This window comes from Argopecten irradians, chromosome 15 (genome assembly GCF_041381155.1).
Source record: "Argopecten irradians isolate NY chromosome 15, Ai_NY, whole genome shotgun sequence".
Taxonomy (NCBI): domain Eukaryota; kingdom Metazoa; phylum Mollusca; class Bivalvia; order Pectinida; family Pectinidae; genus Argopecten; species Argopecten irradians.
Genome location: NC_091148.1, coordinates 6,472,327 through 6,484,969, shown reverse-complemented (window position 1 = coordinate 6,484,969; position 12,643 = coordinate 6,472,327). Strand labels below are relative to the sequence as shown.

The 12,643-nt window shown below is 35.1% G+C and overlaps 1 protein-coding gene across 5 annotated transcripts in view; it reads right to left on the bottom strand.

Moving 5' to 3' along the window:
* The window catches only part of LOC138309277 (nipped-B-like protein B), a 126,399-nt gene that overhangs the window by 67,258 nt on the left and 46,498 nt on the right, over positions 1-12,643 (bottom strand). For all 5 annotated transcript variants that reach the window (XM_069250448.1, XM_069250447.1, XM_069250449.1 and 2 more), the window contains exons 8-13: positions 12,401-12,511; positions 10,740-10,802; positions 6,323-6,495; positions 5,489-5,560; positions 4,944-4,966; positions 3,544-3,593 (exon numbers count right to left, since the gene is read on the bottom strand). In XM_069250448.1, coding sequence (XP_069106549.1) covers positions 3,544-3,593; positions 4,944-4,966; positions 5,489-5,560; positions 6,323-6,495; positions 10,740-10,802; positions 12,401-12,511 — 492 coding nt within the window. The remainder of the gene's footprint in view (positions 1-3,543; positions 3,594-4,943; positions 4,967-5,488; positions 5,561-6,322; positions 6,496-10,739; positions 10,803-12,400; positions 12,512-12,643) is intronic.

The window sequence follows — 12,643 nt, the reverse complement described above, 5'->3', positions numbered from 1 at the left end:
AGAGTTTGTCTATGATTTATCGCAAATTGTGTTAAAAGTGCAGCACACAATGTTACTGCTTTTTTTGTAAATATTAAATCAGCATTTCTGTAATTAAAATCTTAATTTTCACATTTTTATCATAATGTTGATTTATCCTCATTTAGGATGGGGAAAAAACCAAGAAAATTTGACATAATCTGTAACAAATATAAATTTCAGTAACTTTTTTGTAATTAATATAATATATTCCCTATAAAAGACTGTCTTTGAAATACGGCAAAATGATATTGCTACACTTAGGAGGTATAAATAATCTAGCTATTATTTATCATCAGATGTTAACATGTCTTTTTTAAAAAGCAAAAAAAAAAAAAAAATCTCTTTTCGCAGTTTTATGATAATGTTAATTTAACTTAATTTAAAATGTTAAAAAAGAAACAAAAATTACAGAAAGTGAAACATACCTGTATATATAGGGATTAGCTAATTCCTTAATAGCTGTTCACAAGTGTGATCAGCACAGTCATTAAAATCTTCAGTTGTGTGTATACCATTGCTACAGCAAACATCTACAGTACATGTAGTACAGCACAAACTGTCGATTTTCTCCTGAATAATATTTAGTTTCTCAACTAAAAATCAATACTTAGCCAAATACATTATAAAGACATGTTTTGTCATCAGTAACTCAAAATCTATAATTCAGCCATGAAATTTAATCCATACGTATTGTATTTATTTAAACCATAGTATATTACTTACAAAAGTTTTCTATCACAGACGAACGTTTAATATTAAAATCAATACATATCTTTAGTAAACCTGAATTAAATGACAATTAGTTTTAACTGCTTAAATGATAACAAGTGCCCTTTCAGGTAAAACGTTTTAAAGATATTGATTATAACTTTTTTCCTTTTTTTTTTACTTTTTTTTTTATTTTTTATTTTTATAAATTATCATTTTCAAGTCAATTTCTTTCATGTGGTACTTAAAAGCTGAATTCAATACCCATTAATAACCTTGAGAGTTACAATACTCAGTAACCCCCTAAAACTGTAACCTGGTCTTGGTAACATCAATTAAAATATTTGTTTACATGTTTTGTTCTTTTTAAAGATGCTCCACCACCAAAGAATGGTATTTTTTCTCTATCAAAAACAGGAGCAAATGAATAAGTATTTTCTTCAGTTACAAAAGTTACTTACTTTACACCATTACCACTATTGAAAAGTTTGAGTTTTTGATTTTAATTCAAGATAAAATTATTAAAAATAATTAATTGTGTCCCAAAAAAAATTCCATGGTACTTTGTCCTACTGCTGTAATTATTTTTCCACACTCCTACAGCTTAATGCAATAATATCAAATAGCTTATACATTGTACATGTCCTTTTAGGTAAAATATGAAATACTCTTTTTTTAAATTGTGCCTATTTCATGCATTAAGAATTTTATTTTCCATAAAACCTCATACTATTATCCATCTAATCACCATTCTTAAAAAAATATCATTTCCACAAAGGCAGGTTCTTATAAAGATTTTTTATAATCTAACAATTTTTTTGATTAATTTGCATGTTTTACCAGGGAATTAAAATCTTATTTATCCTTTTAACTAAAAGAATCACAGAGCTTTTATTAAATATTATGAAGGAAAACTCTAATATGTAAAATGCTGTCACCCCTGGAAACAGATTTGGTCTCTTCTGACTCAAAGGCTGGAAGAGTTCACTATGAATTTTCAGGGGTGAATGTGATAATTCTGTGATTTGTGATAAGAATTTCAATGAAAATTTACCTAAACAACATTGTATGCTGAATACAAATATGTATTTAATGGTTTATATTAACCCTTTGGAGTCTGAACAAAGGATAAAGAAGAATCTAGAATGGAAAAAAATATCTAAATCCCCATCACCATGGTTACATGTCAGAACACCTTAACCATGCATTCATCCACCATGGCCCCAAGCTTAAAGCTCATGATGTGAAGAAATAACTGTTATGTTGCCATGCAATTAAGGAATCAAGGTAGGGTATAAGGATTGAGGTACAAGACTGGCCACAAGACCCTAAGTTGTTCATAAGATTTTCTCAACAGATTATATCTATTGAAAATTTTATTGATTTTTTTTAATATTCTAGAGAATGGTGGCAAGTCAAAATTTGATGTTAAAAGGAATTGATAAAAGCTGACCATCACACAAACAATATACATTTATATATCGCAGGTCATGCTTCAGTGAACATCATCAAATCAAAGGTGAAGGTCATTCTTGTAAAGACAAGGCCAACACTCTGCAAAGTTCACAAAATAAGATAAAATCTTGTTGCATGTTTTGCAACATGACAGACATGCTGTAAGGGATATAGTCATTCTCAATAGTGATAAAAGATCATTCAATTTCAAAGTGAAGACAAAATCACAGGGTTTCATTCCTTTGTATGAGACACAACCATTGTTCATGCATATATGACCTGCATGAAGCCAAGCACTGGCATGGCTAATGTCATAGAGAATCGGGGAGATAGCACCGGACTCAGAACGCAGCAGAACTGGTCTCGATAGTTGTGCTGCAAGGTTCTCCTCTGTTTCCTTCCCTGTCTGCTGCCTTTGTCCTTTTTCTTTTGATTCTATCTTCTTTTTACCTCCCTTGTGTAAACTTTGCTGTTCTGTATGATAAGTTTTCTCCCGCTTCTTTTTCTTTGACACATTATCAGACCAAGACTTCAAATGGTTTTCCAAACCACTTGTTTCTCTAGATGATGCATACTTATTGTACAAGTTATGGAGATTTCTAATTTTGTTGGCTTCATATTTTTCGACATATTCCTCACAATCAGTGTCACTCAAAGTCACTGGCAGGTTGAGCAGGTTATCTGTCCTTTGTGGGAACTCTTCAATCCTGGATAATTTTGCTGATTCCATTTGATGCTTTAACTTCCTTTTAGCTTGACATAGCATATAAATTGAGACACATTAAACAGTCGTACTCGTGCCATGAAAGTTGCATGACAAATGATAACCACAACATATTTACATTTTGCGAATGTTTCTAACAAAAGACATTGTTTCCACATTAACACAATACGAAAAAGAAAATGAAAAGAAAAATAAGCTTTAAATGATCTATTGTACATTATAACATGTCATGAATATGATATGAGATGATAAGAAAAGCTAAATCTAGCTTCTGAATTGAAATGATTTATACATCATATACATTTTCACTTTTAATTTTCTTTTATCTAATTTCATACTGTGTGGTCTATATTTTTTTTATAAACCTTAAAAAAAGACACAAGTGTTCTAGGCTAGTGTAACAATTAGGACAAATATGAAATAATGAAGTATAAAATAATGTAATAATATTAATATTTAATTATAAAATGAAAAGATAATGATTTCAGTAAATTAATAGTTTCTGATGGATATCCTAGTTGGGACCAGTCATTGAACTATCAGTCTATATATGAAAACATCTTAGTACCTGGTACTAATTCAAAATTTCTATTATTACATAGACAAGTGAAGAAAAGACTGTAATGAAACCTTACCTGCCATTTTGTCACTATCCAATCCAGAATCAGGAGACGGGTGTCGCCCACTTAAAACAAAAAAAAGATAAAATACACATCAATTGATTTAATAAACTGTTTCGTAATTTCACATAATAAAATAAACTGAAAATGACCACTCAGTCACTATGAGGTGCAGGGCTAGAGGTAGAATGTCAGACACCCTAACCACTCAGCCATTGTGACATAAAGGTGTAGGGCTAGTGGTAGAATGTCAGACACCCTAACCACTCAGCCACTGTGACACAGAGGTGGAGGGCCAGTGGTAGAATGTCAGACACCCTAACCACTCAGCCACTGTGACACAGAGGTGCAGGGCTAGAGGTTGAATGTCAGACACATTAAGCACTCAGCCACTGTGACATACAGGTAGAGGGCAAGTGGTAGAATGACAGACACCCTAACCACTCAGCCACTGTGACACAGAGGTAGAGGCCAGTGGTAGATGTCAGACACCTTAACCACCCAGCCACTGAGACATAGAGGTAGAAGGCCAGTGGTAGATGACAGACACCTCAACCACTCAGCCACTGTGATATAGAGGTAGAGGGCCAGTGGTAGATGTCAGACACCTTAACCACTCAGCCACTGTGACATAGAGGTGGAGGGCTTATGGTTGAATGTCAGATACCTTAACCACAGCCAGTGATTCAGAGGTGGAGGGCTAGACACCCTGAACCACTCAGCCACTGTGACACAGAGGTGGAGGGCCAGTGGTAGAATGTCAGACACACTAACCACTCAGCCACTGTGACATAGAGGTGGAGGGCTAGTGGTTGAATGTCATATACCTTAACCACTCAGCCACTGTAATATAGAGGTAGAGGGCCAGTGGTAGATGTCAGACACCTTAACCACTCAGCCACTGTGACATAGAGGTGGAGGGCTTATGGTTGAATGTCAGATACCTTAACCACAGCCAGTGATTCAGAGATGGAGGGCTAGTGGTTGAATGTCATATACCTTAACCACTCATACCTTAACCACTCAGCCACTGTGACATAGAGGTGGAGGGCTAGTGGTTGAATATCAGACATCTTAACCACAGCCAGTGATTCAGAGATGGAGGGCTAGTGGTTGAATGTCATATACCTTAACCACTCAGCCACTGTGGCCCATAGGTGGAGGGCTAGTGGTGTTGAATGTCAGACACCTTAACTTTTCAGTCACTGTGACCAAAAGGTGAAAGGCTAGTTATTGGATGTCAGACACCTTAACCACTCAGCTGCTAAGAATTTAAATTTAGAATTTAATTCATCTGTTATATATCAAATTTATGAAATTATCTATTGAGGAAAAGAACCAATTATATTATATTAGAATGTCATAATTATAACAGTACATGTATATAATATTTTATAAGAAATATAAATACATACCGTTTCTCATGCTGCTTCTTTTTCTGCAATAGATTTAAAGAGGTTTTTATTATTGTGAGCCTAGGCAAGCAATAATTAAAACTTCGAGACTAGTTTCATAGAATGCATGTGAAATGAACACAAATTTAACTTTTTTTTTTATTACATAACTACAACAATCTAATACAGTTAAAAGAAACTCATGTCAAAATGTAATGCAAAATTCCAGCAGAGGCTGCCATTTTGTCCAAACATCCTCAAAATCCGACGTTATGTCGTTTTATTGTTTCTGTCTTAACGTCACAATGAATTCCCAGCCAATGACAATTGTTCCAGATCATATTCCATTAAGTGGCATACGTCATATATGTACAAATATTCATGGGAGAAAATCACTGAATATCGGGCGAATAATGGGATAAATAAACCTCAATAATTCAAATGATACAAACTGAACACACAGTTTACTATCCCTCCTCCACCAGTAGATCTGATGTTAAACAGAGCTGCAGATCTTTTTTATTCTTGACTTACGTGCTAAATCTTCAATTATCAATAACATTTACCTTCTGAGTTTTCGGAGACCAGAATTTCGTTGCATCTTTCTCAGATTTCTGTATTTCAAACTTTGATGGCTCCTTCAGAAAAAAAAATAATGAACAATTAATAATTAAGGCATAAACACCTAAAAATTCAATACATTTACTTTCATGCAATAATTTTTCAATTCACCATAAATTTGCAATAAATTTGAAACATACGGATAATCTGGAGAAAAAAGAAATTAGAAAAAATAATAGAACAATCCTGAAAGAAGATACTGTATAATTATCATCATGGTAACAGCTAGCTTATAAAAGTCATTTAAAGATGCTCCACCGCTGACAAGTGATAATTTTTCACTATCAAAAACAGGAGCAGACGATTTAGTATTTTTCTTCAGTTACAAAAGTTACTAATTTACACCATTACCACCACTGAAAAGTTTGAGCTTCTAATTTTACTTCAAGTTAAAAATATGAAAAATAATTAATTGCATCCCGAAAAAAATCTGTGGCACTATATCCTATATGGAATGTTCAGTACTGGATTGTGCATGCACCAAAGGCAAAATAAATTATTTTATATTATTTTTGTGTTAATAAGACATATATATATACGATTAAACACCAATTAATGTTCAAATGATGGGTATCATTTATGCTGTATCGGTGGTGTAACATCTATAAGGATGGTCTCTCTTGTGTTAGATGTATTGTGTATAGTTAGTGATAGTGTGTTTTGGGAGGCTGCTGTATGTTCCAATGTGTCCTCTTGTGATATTGGAACTATTGTTGTCTAAGTATATACTACAACAGCAAAAGCTACCAAAATTCTGCTCAAACACCAAAGAGTTCTACCTTCCAATTACTGTCTTTACGCTCAAAGTCTACAAATTTTGTTGTAGCCTTGGCGTTCTGTTTTAGTTTGAATCCTGGCCCTGTGGGTACATCCAGATTTCTCTCCTTAGTAAACGGCGACTGCGATTTCAACAGACGTCGCTTTCTCTGCTTTATTTTAAAGGCGACTGGAGCTGAAATGTAATAAAAACACATATCAACTTTTAAAATTCTCATGAGGGGGGGGAAGTTCATACAAATTATCAACATTCCCGCCTTAAAACACACATTAATGCAGCAGAAAATTTTATGGTGCAATTTCAAAGATAGTCATATCTTTATATTCATAATTTTGAAGCTCAAGGGAGATAACTGCTATCAAGTCATTTTAAAAAGAAAAGTATAAAATGCTTTTGGATAATTAACTATTAATATTCAACATGCTGAAGTTTTACCTTTATAATTTTATATAACAGCCGACCTTTCCTCTCTGTTCCTAGTGAACTTGTATAATTTATTTACCTTTGTACAGCAGACCTTTCCTCTCTGTTCGTTGTGATCTTGTATAATTTATTTACCTTTGTACAGCAGACCTTTCCTCTCTGTTCGTTGTGATCTTGTATAACTTATTTACCTTTGTACAGCAGACCTTTCCTCTCTGTTTGTTGTGAACTTGTATAACTTATTTACCTTTGTACAGCAGACCTTTCCTCTCTGTTCGTTGTGATCTTGTATAACTTATTTACCTTTGTACAGCAGACCTTTCCTCTCTGTTCGTTGTGATCTTGTATAACTTATTTACCTTTGTACAGCAGACCTTTCCTCTCTGTTTGTTGTGAACTTGTATAATTTATTTACCTTTGTACAGCAGACCTTTCCTCTCTGTTCATAGTGAACTTGTATAACTTATTTACCTTTGTACAGCAGACCTTTCCTCTCTGTTTGTTGTGAACTTGTATAACTTATTTACCTTTGTACAGCAGACCTTTCCTCTCCATTTGTTGTGAACTTGTATAATTTATTTACCTTTGTACAGCAGACCTTTCCTCTCTGTTTGTTGTGAACTTGTATAACTTATTTACCTTTGTACAGCAGACCTTTCCTCTCTGTTCGTAGTGATCTTGTATAACTTATTTACCATTTGTACAGTTGAACTTTCCTTTCCATTTGTTGTGAACTTGTATAACTTATTTACCTTTGTACAGCAGACCTTTCCTCACTGTTCGTTGTGATCTTGTATAACTTATTTACCTTTGTACAGCAGACCTTTCCTCTCTGTTCATAGTGAACTTGTATAACTTATTTACCTTTGTACAGCAGACCTTTCCTCTCTGTTCGTTGTGATCTTGTATAACTTATTTACCTTTGTACAGCAGACCTTTCCTCTCTGTTCATAGTGAACTTGTATAACTTATTTACCTTTGTACAGCAGACCTTTCCTCTCTGTTCGTTGTGATCTTGTATAACTTATTTACCTTTGTACAGCAGACCTTTCCTCTCTGTTCATAGTGAACTTGTATAACTTATTTACCTTTGTACAGCAGACCTTTCCTCTCTGTTCATAGTGAACTTGTATAACTTATTTACCTTTGTACAGCAGACCTTTCCTCTCTGTTTGTTGTGAACTTGTATAATTTATTTACCTGTGTACAGCAGACCTTTCCTCTCTGTTCATAGTGAACTTGTATAACTTATTTACCTTTGTACAGCAGACCTTTCCTCTCTGTTCATAGTGAACTTGTATAACTTATTTACCTTTGTACAGCAGACCTTTCCTCTCTGTTCGTTGTGATCTTGTATAACTTATTTACCTTTGTACAGCAGACCTTTCCTCTCCATTTGTTGTGAACTTGTATAACTTATTTACCTTTGTACAGCAGACCTTTCCTCTCTGTTCGTTGTGATCTTGTATAACTTATTTACCTTTGTACAGCAGACCTTTCCTCTCCATTTGTTGTGAACTTGTATAACTTATTTACCTTTGTACAGCAGACCTTTCCTCTCTGTTCGTTGTGATCTTGTATAACTTATTTACCTTTGTACAGCAGACCTTTCCTCTCTGTTCGTTGTGATCTTGTATAACTTATTTACCTTTGTACAGCAGACCTTTCCTCTCTGTTCGTTGTGATCTTGTATAACTTATTTACCTTTGTACAGCAGACCTTTCCTCTCTGTTCGTAGTGAACTTGTATAATTTATTTACCTTTGTACAGCAGACCTTTCCTCTCTGTTCGTAGTGAACTTGTATAACTTATTTACCTTTGTACAGCAGACCTTTCCTCTCTGTTCGTTGTGATCTTGTATAACTTATTTACCTTTGTACAGCAGACCTTTCCTCTCTGTTTGTTGTGAACTTGTATAACTTATTTACCTTTGTACAGCAGACCTTTCCTCTCTGTTCATAGTGAACTTGTATAACTTATTTACCTTTGTACAGCAGACCTTTCCTCTCTGTTCATAGTGAACTTGTATAACTTATTTACCTTTGTACAGCAGACCTTTCCTCTCCATTTGTTGTGAACTTGTATAACTTATTTACCTTTGTACAGCAGACCTTTCCTCTCTGTTCGTTGTGATCTTGTATAACTTATTTACCTTTGTACAGCAGACCTTTCCTCTCTGTTCGTTGTGATCTTGTATAACTTATTTACCTTTGTACAGCAGACCTTTCCTCTCTGTTTGTTGTGAACTTGTATAACTTATTTACCTTTGTACAGCAGACCTTTCCTCTCTGTTCGTTGTGATCTTGTATAACTTATTTACCTTTGTACAGCAGACCTTTCCTCTCTGTTCGTTGTGATCTTGTATAACTTATTTACCTTTGTGCAGCAGACCTTTCCTCTCTGTTCGTTGTGATCTTGTATAACTTATTACCTTTGTACAGCAGACCTTTCCACTCTGTTCGTTGTGATCTTGTATAATTGATTTACCTTTGTACAGCAGACCTTTCCTCTCCGTTCGTTGTGAACTTGTAACTTATTTACCTTTGTACAGCAGACCTTTCCTCTCTGTTCGTTGTGATCTTGTATAATTTATTTACCTTTGTACAGCAGACCTTTCCTCTCTGTTTGTAGTGAACTTGTATAACTTATTTACCTTTGTACAGCAGACCTTTCCTCTCTGTTCGTTGTGATCTTGTATAACTTATTTACCTTTGTACAGCAGACCTTTCCTCTCTGTTCGTTGTGATCTTGTATAACTTATTTACCTTTGTACAGCAGACCTTTCCTCTCTGTTCGTTGTGATCTTGTATAACTTATTTACCTTTGTACAGCAGACCTTTCCTCTCTGTTCGTTGTGATCTTGTATAACTTATTTACCTTTGTACAGCAGACCTTTCCTCTCTGTTTGTTGTGAACTTGTATAATTTATTTACCTTTGTACAGCAGACCTTTCCTCTCTGTTCGTTGTGAACTTGTATAACTTATTTACCTTTGTACAGCAGACCTTTCCTCTCTGTTCGTTGTAAACTTGTATAACTTATTTACCTTTGTACAGCAGACCTTTCCTCTCTGTTCGTTGTGATCTTGTATAACTTATTTACCTTTGTACAGCAGACCTTTCCTCTCTGTTTGTTGTGATCTTGTATAACTTATTACCTTTGTACAGCAGACCTTTCCTCTCTGTTCGTTGTGATCTTGTATAATTTATTTACCTTTGTACAGCAGACCTTTCCTCTCCGTTCGTTGTGAACTTGTAACTTATTTACCTTTGTACAGCAGACCTTTCCTCTCTGTTCGTTGTGATCTTGTATAATTTATTTACCTTTGTACAGCAGACCTTTCCTCTCTGTTTGTTGTGAACTTGTATAATTTATTTACCATTTGTACAGCAGACCTTTCCTCTCTGTTCGTTGTGATCTTGTATAACTTATTTACCTTTGTGCAGCAGACCTTTCCTCTCTGTCCATTGTGATCTTGTATAACTTATTTACCTTTGTACAGCAGACCTTTCCTCTCTGTTTGTTGTGAACTTGTATAATTTATTTACCTTTGTACAGCAGACCTTTCCTCTCTGTTCGTTGTAAACTTGTATAACTTATTTACCTTTGTACAGCCGACCTTTCCTCTCTGTTCGTTGTGATCTTGTATAACTTATTTACCTTTGTACAGCCGACCTTTCCTCTCTGTTCGTTGTAAACTTGTATAACTTATTTACCTTTGTACAGCCGACCTTTCCACTCTGTTCGTTGTGATCTTGTATAACTTATTTACCTTTGTACAGCCGACCTTTCCTCTCTGTTCGTTGTGAACTTGTATAACTTATTTACCTTTGTACAGCAGACCTTTCCTCTCCGTTCGTTGTAAACTTGTATAACTTATTTACCTTTGTACAGCAGACCTTTCCTCTCTGTTTGTTGTGAACTTGTATAATTTATTTACCTTTGTACAGCAGACCTTTCCTCTTTGTTTGTTGTGAACTTGTATAACTTATTTACCTTTGTACAGCCGACCTTTCCTCTCTGTTCGTTGTGAACTTGTATAACCAGAGCGGTCATCATCTGTGAACACAACACCATGCACCAACACTATGAGGCAAGCAACATGCATAACACACAACAGCAAATAAACGGATAATATTTTAATTAAAAATATCTTTTAAAATTCATTCTTTACTATAAACAGCCCTTATTTGTTTCTTTATCAATACCTGCAGTTAGTAAATTTTTTTAAATTTTGAATATTTCATTCATTTTTTATTTTTTAGGGGGGAGGGGGTCGGTATGGTTGACGGGATGGAGAAAGGCCAAATTTCATTAGAATCAGCTAACCTTCTGAATAAATAACTAGAGACAGGCAGATACATTTTAAGTTAATTTGCATGCTGAAAAACAAATAAACAAGGAAATAAACATATTATTATACCTCACATTCACCTGAATGCTCTGATTAAACTTGATCACATGACATTGAATAAGTTATTTTTTCCGGAATTTGAAGGCAAGGGAAATAACCCCAAGGAAATAACCCCTTGGAAGCTCCGCAGGTGACCGGAAGTTGACATCATCTGCAACGTCAACCAACAATGGAAACGCTGTTTCTTACTTTTTTGCAGTCCAATGAATTTAGCAACGTTGTTGTGAAATTTCGTCATGCTTTAACCAGAGATTTTGTTCGGTATAATAAAATAATTATGTCCCTTGGTGTCGGGAAAGAATCATTTTCTCAAGGGCTTCGCCGTTGAGATAATAACTCTTTCCATGGAGACAATTCTAGATGTATCCCTCCACAGAGGGTCATAATTGTATATTGTTTTAAACATGAACCTTAAGATATTTGTATACCAATAATACCATGCTCCACTATAGCTTCTCAGACATTATCACCTTGAAGTAGCTGAAGGCTACCATACTACATTACAAATGAAATCACAGGCACCCCACATGCTGGGGGCAGATTAAGGAGGATTGAGGTGGCAAATGGAAGCAAGCAGGCTATGAATAACTGATGGGAGAGAAAACAAGAGGCTCAGAGGACCCGTATCGCTCACATAGTTTGTTGTGCCAATATATTTCCTCAAATATTTACTTCATATTATTTGTTGGGCCCCACCACTCCTGCCTATACAAACTATGTTCCACTTTCCCCATGTAAGGATGTTTCTGGCCATCTGGTTATAATACATGCAGATTAAACTCTATGACTAGAAGCGATCTAATGGATTTACAATTGTTTACCCAATACACGGCCCCGTCAATCCTGCCCCGGGGGCCTCAGAGCTTAAATTTATATAAACTGTTCTCCTTCCTCCAAAGATGTTTCTGGCCAAATGTGGAGACAATCCAAGTAAATCTCTATGACTAGTAGCAATTAAAAGATTTACTTCTATTTCCCCTATTGGGCCTTATCCTCCTGTTTCCCGGGGTTTAGAGCCAAAATTTAAACAAACTACATTCCCCTTCCCCAAAGGATGTGTCAGGCCAAAATCTGTTACAATTAATGTAGGACTTTATGACACGAAGTGATTTAAAGGAAATGTTGATGGACGGACGACTGACAGATGAACAACAAACACCATGCCATGGCATATCGGGCCAGGTGAGCTAATAATTGGTAAATTTAACCATCACCAATATTGATAAAACCTAGATCAACTCACCATCGTCAAAATCTACTGCACTGCCTGTAGTGTGACTTCGAGGCCCACTTCCTTTGTATGTCCTCCGTCGCGATCGCCCTCTACTTCCACTCCGGCCTTCAGTGTCAGAGTCTGCAGTAAGATCAACAATGAATGTTCTGCTTTTATCAAAAAATGAATTTAATGTACATATATATCTAGTTTATATATATACATAGAAAAAAAACCATCACAATTATTCATCTATACAGAAAGGCAAAAATG